Below are 14,523 nucleotides of genomic sequence, written 5' to 3' on the forward strand. Positions count from 1 at the left end.
CACACGGTGCATTGAGTGAATGATTTTGTTAGACTCCGTGCCACAAAGCCAGCGCATTTAGGTCGATAGGCAGATCCCAGAACGCACACAGTTTACGGTAACATTAGCAGCAGCCGCACATTACACATTCCGAGAGCCTGAAGTGGATTCACAATCATCTGTTGTTTTACTGGAGGCTATTTAATATTCTTTCGCTGTTGACACCCTGCCTCTCCCCCGCCTCCTCTGTTCTGCAGTTTTCCTCCAAACCTGTAAGAACAAATAACACATGCACATGTTTGCTGCAGCGCTTCCAAGATGCTCCCTCACCATTCCTCCGAGACAGCAAATTGGGACCAGAGAACAGGCGCTGTGCTCAGTCTGGGAGATTTCCTTCCTATGCGCTGCTTAAGAATGAAGGATATGGCCTGCTAATCTGGTGCGTCACCATCTGCTCCAACCTCGGCTCACGTGCCCCATGCCCAGCACTTCTCCAGCCCTTTTATATTAGTCTTAAAAACGACGACGGGGATCAGCTTCCAAGATGTGAAAACACACAGACGTGCTCTGTTCCTTTTGCCTTTTCTGTGCTCCTGGAGTTATCTTTGGATCATGTTTACAGACTTCTCTTGGCGAAGCTAATTTTTTCCTGAAAAAGCAGAGATTTTCATTTGTCCACCTGATTCCAGGAGCAGGAACCTTAAGGAAAATCCCCAATATAAAGAGATCACAATACCTTTCCCTACCCCTAAGCACTCACCTCTTGTCAGTGAGACCCCACTCCCTGGCTGCTCACCTCTGCAAATACCTCCTTTACAAAACATAAGGCTCTGCTATTTAAAGAAGGCTGTGGTGGAATATAGATTTCTTGTTTGCTTGTTTTTAAGAAGAGTCAGATTAGAAGACAGTCAAGCTGACTTTGACCTTTTCAAAACAGCCCAAGTGTTAATAATATTAAAACTAAGGGGAGGGGGGAACCTTAATATTTGACATGATAAACAGGGTAGAGATCCAGCAAATTCTCATGGGCAGCCCAGCAAAAAAGGTTCCTGTCCATTAGCGGTTCTTCAGTACCTCATCTCGTTTTGTCCCAGTACACTCCTCCCACGAAGCCCTTCGTCGAACCGTATTCCTATACGGCAGTCAAACAAACCACACCCAGCTTGGCAAACCGCAGCTCGTTCGACAACCCGACTGCTCCGAGGGCAAGAGCGCGGGCGAGCTGCCGTGGACTGGGCATGTTCCTTTCGCACCGCAATGGCTGGAAGTTCAACCCAGAAGAAAAGCCCAAAGGGGGGGACTTCTAGACAGGGGCAAGCCAGGCCTGGGTAACAGAAGAGGCCAGCACAAGCCAAGATGTCCACAGCAAGGAGCTGCAATGAGCGGCTGGACTACGAACGCTCCTTGTAAACTACAGTGAGCACGGAAAGGCCAGGAGTGGTCGGTTATAGAAAATCAGTCCTTCAAGCTAAGCCAGTTCATTTGTCTAGTAGGTGTGCAAAGCTGTGCTTATTTAATCAAAGCACTGAATATATTTTGGGGAAAGACTGGACTTCTAAGCATGACAGGAGGAAGTTCTGGAACAGCTTTCCAAAGAGAAGACGACTTGGTTTAAGGAATGTGAGATCAACTCCTTGATATCAGGTTTTATGGAATAGCAAAGTGAACTCAAACATTTGCTAAGACTCCTTCCAGCCCTGCTATTTTTATACAAGCAACAGATAACACAAAGTAGAGCCTGCTTAATTTGCAGTTTACCAGGGAATTTGATCTGCTTCTTGCAGCTCCAACCCCGTCTTCCAAATGAACGCTTGCAGTTTGATCTGTGCAGTCACCACCACTTTGGAATAACAGGGACAGCTGCTCTACCCCCATCCGCCCTCAGGAGCTGCAAAGGAAGGAGGGACGATTTTCCTGTGTAGGGTGATCAGAAAATAACTGAGGTTTCATATGACAACTGAAGAGAAAATATGCATCTCCGGCTGCTGACTTACACCCCAATCCGGTAGAAATGCCTCCACTAAAGCAGCAAGGCAGCCCACAGGTGAAAGGATGTGCAGGATCTAATACCACATATGGTGAAGACCAAAGTTAACTACCATCGAAAATTATGGTATTTCCTCTCTACTTAACTTGAACATCAGTGCAACCATACAACGAAAACTGAGGAGCAACAATAAACCCAAACCTCCTTTGCCAAAATCCACCTATGGTTCCTTTGGAACAACCCTTATTTCCAAAGGGCAGCAATACCATGGGGATCCATGTACGTAAAGCCTTTGTAATAAATGCGATACCACTCCAGGGCCATCTGCTGCCTTAGATCCTCTCCACAATGACCCATTTGGCAATTTGCCTGGGAAGCACAGCTACCTCCAAAGCAAGCGGAGGACTACGGCAGAAGCACTTTCTGAGTTGACTGGGAGGTGGCTCAAAAGTTTCTCAGACATGAGAACTCTGAAAAGCACGCCTTTGGGGGTTATTTTTCCTCCAAACTATCCCTTAGGAATTTCAAACACAGAAGGGTTAAAGCAGCTGGGGGGGCACTGCAGCACTGCAGTTCAAGGTGCTCCCTCCAGCACAATGGCTGAGCGTTCTCCTCTTCGCAGCAGTTACTGGCTTGAGAGAGAATCAAACTAATTACCTTAGTAATTACCAAACTAATTACCTCTCTAATTACCAAGCATCTTTGTTCACTCCAAGCTGACATTCTTTCACAGGAGTTCTGGCTCAGTGCTCCACGGTCTCTGGGAGCCTGCCTGGCTCTTTCACAATGACTTGAAGGCCATGATCCTCTTCATGCCATGTTCAGGAGGTCTACCTCTTCCTCAGAGATGTGCAGAAGCTGACTAAGCTCCTCAGCTAGTATAGGCCTGCTTTTGTAGTGGAGTGACCATTTTCCTGACAGGCAGCCTAAGAAAGGGTGCAGTACGTTTGCTACACATAGCTTTTTCTGGGGAGAATATCCTCAGCACGGTGCTGTGGGATCATCACCACAATGATGATCAAATTAGAGAGATGCAGTTGCCTCAAGGTCCTTTTCAATAATGCTCTCTACAATAAGAGCAGCACCTGGGAACAAACAGGAAGGTGTCCCGAGATGACAGACGTTCCTCTCCAATGTAGAGTTAAAAACAGCAGGGTGTTCACCCAACAAAATCCAACATGAACATAATGTCATCTTATCTCACCTCCGCAAGCTTACACCCTCTACATTTTCCAGACCTTAACTTGAATCTTGCCTTGAGCCATCAAGAGCGGAAATCTGGTAGTCACTCACTGCTCTGCTGAACTTAAATGTGACAGTGGGCTCTTATCCCCTATTAAGCTGTCTGAAAGCAGCCCCCAGCTCTTTGAGGAAGACTCATCATCCTTAAGCATATAACACAAACGGTTTCTTTAATACTGACCATGATTTGTGGATGCTTTCGTATGAAGAGATGTTAGAGCCTGAACACGGAGAGGACTCTCATGGCTGTAGGATGTCCAGCTGCCCATGGCCTCTCTTTCTCTCTCCACCGTCCCCTATCTCCTGTGTCTTCCAGTGTCCATTCAAGGCAAAATTCACAAAATTCACTTCTGCAGTCATTTGCCCCCAGACGAGGGGGCATCCAAATTTAAATATGTATCTGTTTTTAAAATGCAACATCCACTTCTTGACCAAATAGGATTTATTATGGGCAGGGCACAAGTGACAGACTACAGAGCACGTGAGACTTTCTGCAGGTGAGCTCTAACGTGGTATCAACTAGCACAGGACAAATGTCTGACAATTTCTTGGTCCTGCAAACGAGTTTCTGTACACTGGGCAGATGACTTAGTCCCCCTCCGCTTTATCTCTCTCTGCTGTTTGGAAAGCAAGGCCTGCCTCACTGTCTCTCGATGATAGCTACTGTGATGAAAGGCTGATTTTGGTTGGGGATCTCTAGGTGCTAATAGAACAGAATGATGCATATAAACAAAACACTAGAAATAATAGGTTTGCTTTGCACAAACCTGATCAGCATTCAGTCTCCTCCTCGGCTGGAGGGAAGACCTTGCAACAGTCTGCAGAGAAGAATATTGACTAGCATTTCTGTTATTAGGGAACGGGAAAGGTTCTCCATCCTGTTGGAGTTCAAACAATGTACAAAGCACTTATATATTACACAGACTGAATCAAGGGGTAGAAGAAATAACCCCTGGAATCTGTTCTGGGAAAGATCACTAGCATATGTGACAAAATGCCAAACTGAGGTTTGTTTTTTGCCAGCTAGCAAACTTCACAGGGGTAAACGGTTTCCTCGAGTGCCCCAGACTGACAGCGGTAGAAACACAGAGGGCTTCAGCTTTGGCTCTCAAAGCAAGGAATTGTCTTTATAGATCTGACAGAAAAGACACCAGGTAGTGGGGGCAGATTTTCAAAATTAATGCACAGGTATGTATGCAGTCTGGCAAGACAAGCAGGAAAGGATCAGTAAAGCCAAGACCTGATTCCTAAAGAGCCTCTTCTCCGGTAGGAGACTTTGGTTTGAGAGATGAGATTTAGCTCCATCAGACAGAGGGATCTCCATTCCCCTCTTCAAACTCCCCCTAAGAGAGCCCAGGATATAAGAACAACAAAGCAGTGGCCACCTGAGCTACATAATTTAACCCACCCCTTAGTCATTTGCATTAAAGTTAATTCCAAATATGTTTAAAATTGTAATGCAGGGATATCTTAATAGGTAAAAAAACCAACTCTGTAAGGTTATGTGCTCTGTCTCAGACACACATGACTCCTGAGGAAAGGAAGTCCAGTATGAGAAAGAGTCTCACACTGCTAAATTATATGAGCAGGATAGCCGTGTTTATTTTGATACTACTAAAAGACTTGTGATTTGTTGCATAGAGACTGAGCAAAGAACAATCAAAAAGCTTTGATTTAGCTGTCACAATACTGCTTTCCCATTTAAAACCTTATGTAAAAATTGCCCTTTGGTTAGATCAGAGCTTGTGAATGACCAACAAGAACATCTAAAATTACTTTCTACCACGGGTCCATTCTGAGATCAGGATCTATTGAGTTTGGCTTGAATTCTCAGTTTGGCAGTGTGCAATTTCAGGGAAATCTGCTTATTTCTGAGAAGAAGGGAAACCTCCCCACAGTTTTACTATTCTAAAAAAGAGAAAATTGGGAAACTTTCAAGATTTTTAGTCTTCAAATATAGCTAGAAGTTAAGTCTTGGCTGTATACATTGCACTGTGATGGCATACCAACAACTGGCTTTGCTACATTATAAAGCAGGAATAAAAAAACACTGACCTGAAGAGCAATTCCTTAGGTATCCAGCAGGTAGATTACTTTGGTGGAGAGAGAAGCCTTGGATCTTGTCTCGCTACTGAAGCATTTTGCATAGGATAAAAGTAGGAATACTGGCCAGAAGACAGACTAGGCCCAACAGTCTTCCTCCTTCCCCCCAGTGCCATGAACCGTAAGCTGCAGCCATACTCGTCCTGCTTGCGCTTCTTCGGATCCTACGAACCTTGCATTTTTTTGCATCGCTAGACCAGTTTCAAAAGACATGGCAGAAAGTGTATCTACCTTAGGCAGACATACTGCGTCCTTGAGCAGAAACTTCTGCCATCCCCTCTCAATTCTGTTTTCAAAAGATGTGTGCCCTGCTTGACCTCCTTACCAGCAAGGAGGGAGAAGGGAGCAAGGAAAAAGTCAAAGACTGAGGAAGGGATTAGGACACAGGCATGCCAAAAGAGGGGTGGCATTGGCAGAAGAGGAGCAAACTGAAGCTCACTCCAGAAACATTCAGAAACACTGTTCTACTTTAATAGGAAAAGCTGTCCACAAAGTGGACTATTTTACAGTCTATGCTCTGTTTACTGCAATCTGCAGTCCTCCGAGCTGAAGCAACGCATGCTAGAGATGTCGCTACTGACGATACAGAAGATGTTTAAAGAATACAGCATCTCAAATGAAGCCCTAAACGCAGTTGGAACAAAGCAAGCAAGACTGACTCCCATTGCTCAAGGCTGTCAGGATGGGAAACCAATAAACATTTGGCAATAATAGAGACCTTCCTTCCCGACATAACTCTTCTCCTGATTTTACAGAATCATCTGGCCTTAAAACCGTCTGCTTTTTCTCTATGCTGCATTTTGCTGCCAATTCTAAGTCTGGCAAGGATGGATCTGCCAACTTCTTGGCTCTCTGTTACAAAAGAGAACATTATAAAGGAGAATTTGTGAGTTAGCTGATTTGTAAACACTACACCAAGTCACCATGTAAACATGTCACTTATGTTCCTATTATTTCTCTCAAGCAGTTACCTGGCATCTGACATTGGATGCCAGGATTTTCCTTTCCTAAAGATATTACAGCTCGTTCACATGTAAAAAAGACCAGCTTCTTTTTGTAGCATAAAAACCCTCTTTAATTAAACAGTACTCACAAAGCATCTTGATAATTAGGATAGCAGAGTCACGGGCAACATTTTGAATACAAATGAGATCCGCAGGTGCACTTGCAATTGTACAGTAGGATACGGTTCAAATGTAGCCAATTAGAGAAACAGAACAGGTAAACAAATAGCAGAAGGCTCTAGACACATTGCTCATTTGGCATTACTAGTACCACGTAAGAAACTTTTCTGAGATTGCTTGGTAAGATGAATGCTGCAGTCATTATCTGAGCAAAAACAATTAAACGAAACAAGCATATTAATGGTGTAGGGCTTTGGAGGTTTAAACCCAGATGTTTCTTGCATAAAGATGGTTTGATATTTTGGGCACCGTATGACCATTAACTCCCAAGTACTTCCCAAGAAAGGCAACTCTGGTGGTGCATGAATCACAGCGTGCTATCAAGGGGTTCCCTTTCCTGTGGCTATTATGGCCCATGAAATGCTCATTCCTCTCGGAGACGGCAAATGACCTTCATCTTCCCTCTGAACTAAACACAGACCTGAACTTTTTTCTTTAGTAAGGCACTGCTTCCTTAGTTTGGAGCTGCAGCATTTACTGGAAAACCCCAGCCCTGGTTTTCATAAGGACTTGTTAAGTTACGGCGGGCAAGAAAAGAAGCCACAATTTCTCACCTACAAGATGCAAGCAACAAACACGACTACCATTTGCTCTGATGTTCTGATGAAGCAGTTACATGTAAGTACTGTTCCTGAAACCAAGTCTGGTTATGTGTGAAAGTCTATGCTTTAAAGTTTCAGCAACAACCTCGGCTGGAAAAACAGCAGAGGGAACAGCGTCTGCCTGGAAGTGGAAAGACAGACATCAGACTGGAATATCAATCTTGTTCACAAAATATATTTATTGTTGGTACAGAGTGAGGCATATTCATCAGTACTTGATAGGAGTGAGGAGCACAACTGAATTATTTCAAGTAAATAAAGGCCATGTTACGTCTTAAGTGTTGGAGCATTAACACCATTCCAGCAGAAGGCCTAAAGAGAGACTTCATTAAGTTACATAATTTGTGAAATAAGTTAAAGCAAAATTTACTTCATTATACATTGAAAGGAAAGCTTTAATAAGAGCAATGAACACAGGCTGTACGGTGTGGAGCAGCAGCTGACTCGCTCACAAAGTATTGCCATGTCCTGGCACACCAAGTGTTACATACCTGTGCCTTTGACAGCGAGAAGTCATTGAAGAGATTCTACAATGAAATAGCAGCATTTGAAGGATATTTCCCCTTTCTAAGGTCAGTGAAAGGTTCTTTTCTCTTCCTTCCTTCAATCACCAATAAGTGGATTTTACTAAGACTGAACAGTATCTTCAGATGTATGATTTCTGATGTAATAAGATACAGGTCTTGGCTTTTCAAATGGTCACACTGATTGAGCTGTGATGGCTGCTGCTCTTGAAATGGCTCTTCCAGTTCTTCTCTTTATTGGTCTGCCCTATAAATGGGCTGTCATATCATTCTTGGGAAAAAAATGCTCTTCTGCTGAAATTAGAGTTGATGGTCTTGTGCTTGATTTGGACAATGCCTTTATCCTCCTCTCCCAAGCATGCTCTGCTAAGAAAGGAGGGGAGGGGAGAGAGGCAGAAACACTTAGTTCAGTAGTTCAAAGTTATTTAGAGACTCTATGAAGTTTAGTAACATTTCCATCCTAGTATTAGTAATACTTAAATTAAAACATAGTAAGACAAACTGTCAACATTCATGTCATCACAGAGATAACTCACTGAGGCAAGGTATCTGAACACTGCACCTCAACAGGCCAGACGCTTGGAGGACTGAAGAGCTGCAGGAACCATTCTTTCTTATCCTTCCTAATGCTATCATGGCTCATAGTCATGCTATGGCTAAAGGAAATTAAGGCATCTGACCTTACAATAAGATAAATCCCGCTGCCAGCAATTACATACTCTAGGAAATATATCCTGAAGTCACATCACACTAAATACCTCTCCTACCTACCTCCTTCGTGTGTTCAGAGTCATGATCAAAATCTCAATAGTCTGAACACGTTGCACTGACCTTGTGCTTCATTAATCACTTCCTGTGCACAGCCAGGCCACCAAGAGCTAAAAGTATAGATCTGTCAAGTACTCCAAGAATGCTTCCTGCTGCCACATCGGAGAGGAGAGCCCTGCCATCAAGGTCTTGACTCTACTCAGAGAAGTACTGGCCTCCACTATGAAAATGCAGACTTGGAAGGACAGTATGTAGGGGTCTACTAAGAACTTCCTGTTGCCATCATCTAGGAACAAGAGGTCTGTAGAAACAAGCACATGTATGCAAACCACATACCTAGATCAGTAAGAAGTGGGATCTAATATGACACTGGCAGGCTAGACAGTAAAAGTATGCTGAAGGCCATCTATGTTCACTGATGGACTAGCAAGTTAAACATGGAAACCTATTGGTTCTTGCCACCAAAATCCAAAAAAATGGGGACGAGAGTAAGAGCAATTCTGAATCTCTTTGGAAAAAATGGTGGGAAGGGATTTCACAATTTTCAGGGCCTATATCAGGACCGAGCCCAAATGTAAACCTTAAAATCTTGTAAGAGAACTACAAGCAGTTGATTAAAATACTTGAGTAGTATCTGGCCAGACAGGGCACATTCTCTTGTGATTCTGAGTTGCACTGTCAAAGTCATGAAAGTTAGGGCTCAGGAAAATGAAAGAGAATGGGAAGCCTGTCGCCATGTACTACTTTAACCACATTCTCACAGTATTCCTAAAAACAATCTGATGAACTGTTCAACTAGATCCAGCAGTGGTTCTTCAAGGAAGATTAAGATATACACCACAGAACAGGATATCTGAAAGGAGGGTAAATGTCCTTGTAATTGCAAACACTGTTCAGAAGCCATGTTAGGGAAGTGCACGCTGACAAAATAAGAAGAGTCAGTTTTATGTTCCCTAGGTGCTATTATAAACAAAGATAAGTGAAACTTTTATTAGTTAACAAAATCTCCAGTCTCAGTTTTGACAGCATCCCCTCGGAGATTTCTCTAAAATTGATGAAGGCTATTTTAACTGGAAGACTCCTTTGCAGTGGTATTGTGGAAACTTGCTTGAAGCTATCGCTGGGCTGAATATTAACTTTACTTAAATTTAACACTGCATAAATTAACACAGGAAATTCCCAAAAGATCTGAGAAAAACTCTATGTTACTTTTCTTTCATTTAATATTGTAAGGGAAGAAAATGCAGGCATTTGCTCATCATGTGCAGATATCTGCCCACAAAACTTCATCTTCACACAGATAGATGTGTTTCAGGGCTTTATTTCTGTCTACATTTCCGGTTTCATTTATATTCTTTACCAACTTTTGCAATTTAGCATCAACTGTATATTCATTTCAGGTATTTAATGTTTTTTCCTCATGTGTTTTCATGACACCAATGTAGGCATGAAAGGAACATGGTCCGAGTCTCCCATAATACACTTCCTTCAATCACGACAGTCTTAAATGGTGGCCATAAAAGACAAGGTCTTCTTATTGCATTTCAGTTACAGCGTTGCCACCTATGCTAATTTTTTCGTTAGATTGTGAGATGGTAGCAAGCGCTCTATAAAAAAAAAAAAAAAAATCAAGACATAGGAAAAAACACTGAAGGGCAAGGCTAAAAAAAGGGCTTCATTCTGACTAGGATGTATGATTAAGGACCACTCTCTCCTTACACATTAAAATAATGGTTACAATGAGGCTGAAGAATAACATTTTGTAACCAGCCTTATGGGCACCAGCACCTGTTGGTATCATTTTTTGAGGTATTTTCAAGCCTAAGCTGCCTGCAGAATCCTGCATCCTTAATAAATACAATGGTCTAATAGGAAACCGTATTGCACTGCCTTTATTAAGATATACTGCAGCTGTTTTTCTGTATAGGAATTATGACTCCCTGGTAGCAGCATTGTTTCTATATCCCAGAAAAGGTGCGGGTATTTCTACACCACATTTTCTATATTAGCTGACAGCGGACTAAGTGATAAAAATGCCGGTGGACAGTCCGTATTAGCGCAGTGACTTTTCTGGCTGGAGCTACTTCAGCAGTGGGAACACTGAAATACTTGGTACGGACAATTGTAGCATCTTCCCCTTAATGGCTCCATTAAGTAGTTTTTGTCTCCATTTCTATTATAATACAATACAAACATTAATAATGCATTTTAATTTATCTCACTAGCTTCTTATGACTTTGGGAAAAGATTTAAACTAAAGATACAACAATGTGTCAAACTCTTCTGAATTAACAGCTCTCTGGGCCTTTCTAACAAGGGGAGAAAAGGACAGATAGAGACATGAGATTACAGACAGGATGAGAAATAAGGAGCGCACAGAAGAGAGGGTGAGATAATTATAAGCAAGATAGGAAAGAAAGGGGAGTCAATAAATTCAATTTATGAAAAGCACAGAGTGTGCTCAGCCTGAGCACAAGTGCCCAGACTCACCGCCAGGAAATCGGATTAGTTAACTTATTTGGTTTTCAATATCTTGGTCTATTCCCTCTAGCAAATTTTCTTCTTTGTTTGCTTCTTGTAGCCAGCGTCAGTTAACTTTTTCATTTCTGAATTTGCCATTTATCCCCCTCCACTGTCTTCCAACCAAGCACACACATTTCATAATTTTGCTGTATTTTATAACAGTGCTGAACAATTATTTCAAAATAACTGTTTGTCTGGACTTCTGGGCAATCAGCAAGTAAAAATAATTACAACTACAGCTGCAACACATGAAGGATGAGCTCTAGAGAACTGGTGTTCGTTATGAAAAACAATCGTTCCTGCTTGTAAATATTTCCATCATAAAAGACTTCTCCTTTTCTGTTATCATAAGAGAAACCTCTCTGAATTCCCATCTTGAAACATGTGTGAAAGAGAATAAGAAGCATTTAGGAAACACTTTTAACTGCTTGACAGGCTTAGTTGAAGATCTTCAACAAATAAGGTGTCTAAAAGGGTTCAAAAACCTCTTGCTCATATTTATGCAATTTTCTTTTCCTGCATCTTCTAAACACGAATTAATTCATCCTCAACTTCTGAAGAAATTCATATCAGATACAAACTTAAGTCATATCTTAAACATGCATAAGTAATTAATCTAATTTTTGTAATTGCTTTTAAAAATAATAGAGGATTTTAAATACAGTAAATAAATGTTCCAGATGATGTAAGCCACAATGAAAATCTAGTCCACTGCATGACAGTATTATGCACTGTCCTTTTTTCTAAAATGCCTCAAGAATTTCAACAGTCCAGGAAACTCGGACTGGATTCTGGAATCCAAAAGAAAAGAAAAAAATCACACTAAGGGAAAACTTAGAAAAATTAAATACGTACACAAATTATTATGTATATCACAGTAGAAAATTAATAGAATTAATTAAAAAGAATGCAATCTTTTGCAAATTCTTTGTAAAGAAAAAAAATATAGAATTCAAAGAGTCATGGAGAAGTGTTTAGGTGAAAAGAGAAACGAGCAAAACCTGCTGGCTGGAGAGTGCTGCTAACAGCACTGAGCAATAGCAGCTTCTGCGCCCAAGGAAGGCAGCTGGGCAAAGCTTCCTGCACTTGTCACCCTTGGGTGTCTGAGCACGGCACCTTTCCAAAATTATTAAAATATCAATAGCTTCATATAAGAAAAAGTCAGGCCGGGATATCAGGAAACATTTTCATGAGCAGGGAGATCTGGTAGACTATGGAATTTTAAAGGAAGTAGAGGAGCACAAGAGCTTATTGCACTAACACGCAGGCAGGACGCACCGAAGGATGGACCAAAGGATGCAATTTTGAAATGCCTAAGGTGACCTCATTGGCCCTTACGTTTTGTCACATGGCTCCTCTTCGGTGAAAGTTTTCACTAACGATAACAAGATTTAATACTACAAAGTGATTTTTAGAGCAACCATACAAATTGTCCTCGTCCTGCACTGCTACACGTTCGGAGAGGGAGCGCAGCACAGCTGAGCTCATCTTCCAGCCCGGCCAATCTGGCCAGGATGCCTGTTCAAAAACTACATAAACAAAGAATTACAATAATAGCACAGCACAAACGTATTAAGTGCCGTAGACTGTAGGAACAGCATTAGCGCTACCACACAACCGTTGTCTCCTACCACAATTTACATAGCAGTACACCACAAGCAGTATTAATTCCAGTTACATCTTCAGGAATATCAGGGCAAGACTGAGCCAGCATCACAGCAAAAAAGTCATAGTGAATGATTATAGTCAAACTCTTTCTACCTTTCCTCACAGGCAGAATTAACTCTAGTGAATATGATTATCATTATCAAATACTTAGAAGTGCTTGCTGAGTCTTTGCTAACATATTAGAGCACATGTTTTTACATATTCAAATATTAATTCACAGACTTTAACAGAAATAAAGATTAACAGACTTATTTAAGCTCTTTTTATGTACACTACGCATATGGCCTACGAGCACGTTTCTCACTGTTTTTTTTTAAGAACACAACTGAAGCCAACATATGTGTCTCTACATTTGAATTAATGTAAACAGGTGAAAGAGAATCGTTTAGAAATTTTAACTTCTTATAATGAAACATATACATATTGCTATCACTTTTTTTCCCTTGTGCTGCACTAATAAAGCATAAAAGTTCACAACCTTAAGTAAAAACACACCCCAGCAAATGAGACGACAGGAGGGCAAGACCAGGTAAATAGCAGTATTACATTCTCAGAGTACATAACGTAAAAGAAATCAAGACTTCCAACTGGTTAGCAATCAAGCTCAAGACATCCATGCATTTGTTACTGGAAGTGGTCATATTTATGACAAACAGTACCACTTAGTTTAATCCCCTTGTCTTACTGCTAAAATTGCAGATACCAGGAAACATCTGCCAACAGTGATAGCTACTGCACTAAACAATAGTCTCCCAAGGGAAGAGATGGAAACCCTATCATTTAAGTAAATTGAAAGTGGACTCCACAGAGCTTGTGAGAACATACATACTGGGATACTGCTCTAGCATGTAAGAGGGACTAATTGGATAATCCTGTATTCTTCCTCCCTTTTCTACTCCGTTAATATTTCAGTAGCAGTTTTTCTACACCCACCTGTTTGGCATGATTGACACAATGCAGGTATTGGCTCGCCAGTGCAGAGCAGCTGAGGGTCTCCTGAGCATGCTGCTGATAACATTGTAGGATTTTACCCTGCAGATCAGCACAGACTGGATGAGACTCATATCGTCTAGGGAAAGAAAACAGAACATTTTAGTTCCCTTCTCAAAAAGATTTCAGGAAAGATTTTTTAGAAGAAAATTAAATAACAGAAGTGAAAGAAAGCACTTTAAAGTTATAAAGAAAAGTTGCTTCTAGAGCTGTTTGTGTTATAATCTGGGTAACGAACGTGGAGGTGAGCTGTAGAAGCCTGGCTGTTAAGACTAGAGGTGTCATCCAGAGCCAACGCTCGGTTCCAGCTGGCAGAGTAAATTAACAGCCAGCTTCCTGCGAGCGCACACCTTTCACTGAAGCCCGACAACAACTAAGCATGTCTGATCTCACCTCCGTTTAGACACCACAGGACACATCAAGCTTCATCACTGTGAAGCCCTATGACCACACCACCTTGCTACTTATTAAACATTGCTCCTGCCTAAGAGAGAAAGTGAGGGAATGATCACGTACCGGGCTGACCTGGAGAATATAAAAGACCTGCTACCATGAGCAGATTATGCAAGCTACTTTTGCTGATCTGATGATAACCTCTGGTTTTGGTGCATGCTCCTTCCCTCCTTCTGCCCATCACCTCAATTCTAATCCTGATGCCAGATGTGCGATTTATTTAGGAATCCTGTCTACTTTCCTTGCTGCATGGATTCGTTACTCTAGCCATCTTTCTGGCTGATGCAACATGCTTGTTGCTTTCAACAGAAGCTAAAGGAATGGAAACTTCTCTAGTCTGGCCTGTAAAATCTACCCTCTTTTGGACAAAAATGTTGTCATTGCACTTATCTGTAAAATGTTATGCACACTGATGGTGCCACAGAATTAAAATGGGAATACAATACTTTCCTATTTCAAAAGCAAGGAGGTTGGAAAAGTGTTTTAGAGATGAAATGTAC

The 14,523-nt window shown here is 41.6% G+C and overlaps 1 protein-coding gene across 2 annotated transcripts in view; it reads right to left on the reverse strand.

Annotated features, from left to right (window-relative positions):
• Positions 1 to 7,256: 7,256 nt before the first annotated feature.
• CHCHD3 (coiled-coil-helix-coiled-coil-helix domain containing 3) overlaps positions 7,257 to 14,523 on the reverse strand; it is a 152,539-nt gene continuing 145,272 nt past the window's right edge. Inside the window, exons 7-8 of one of the 2 annotated variants that reach the window (XM_067317544.1) lie at positions 13,514 to 13,649; positions 7,257 to 7,984 (exon numbers count right to left, since the gene is read on the reverse strand). In XM_067317544.1, the coding sequence (XP_067173645.1) occupies positions 7,961 to 7,984; positions 13,514 to 13,649 (160 nt within the window). In that variant the 3' untranslated portion in view covers positions 7,257 to 7,960. Of the gene's footprint in view, positions 7,988 to 13,513; positions 13,650 to 14,523 lie in introns of both variants that reach the window. The other variant, XM_067317543.1, reaches the window with a different exon arrangement.

This window comes from Apteryx mantelli, chromosome 1 (genome assembly GCF_036417845.1).
Source record: "Apteryx mantelli isolate bAptMan1 chromosome 1, bAptMan1.hap1, whole genome shotgun sequence".
NCBI classification, from domain to species: Eukaryota; Metazoa; Chordata; class Aves; order Apterygiformes; family Apterygidae; genus Apteryx; species Apteryx mantelli.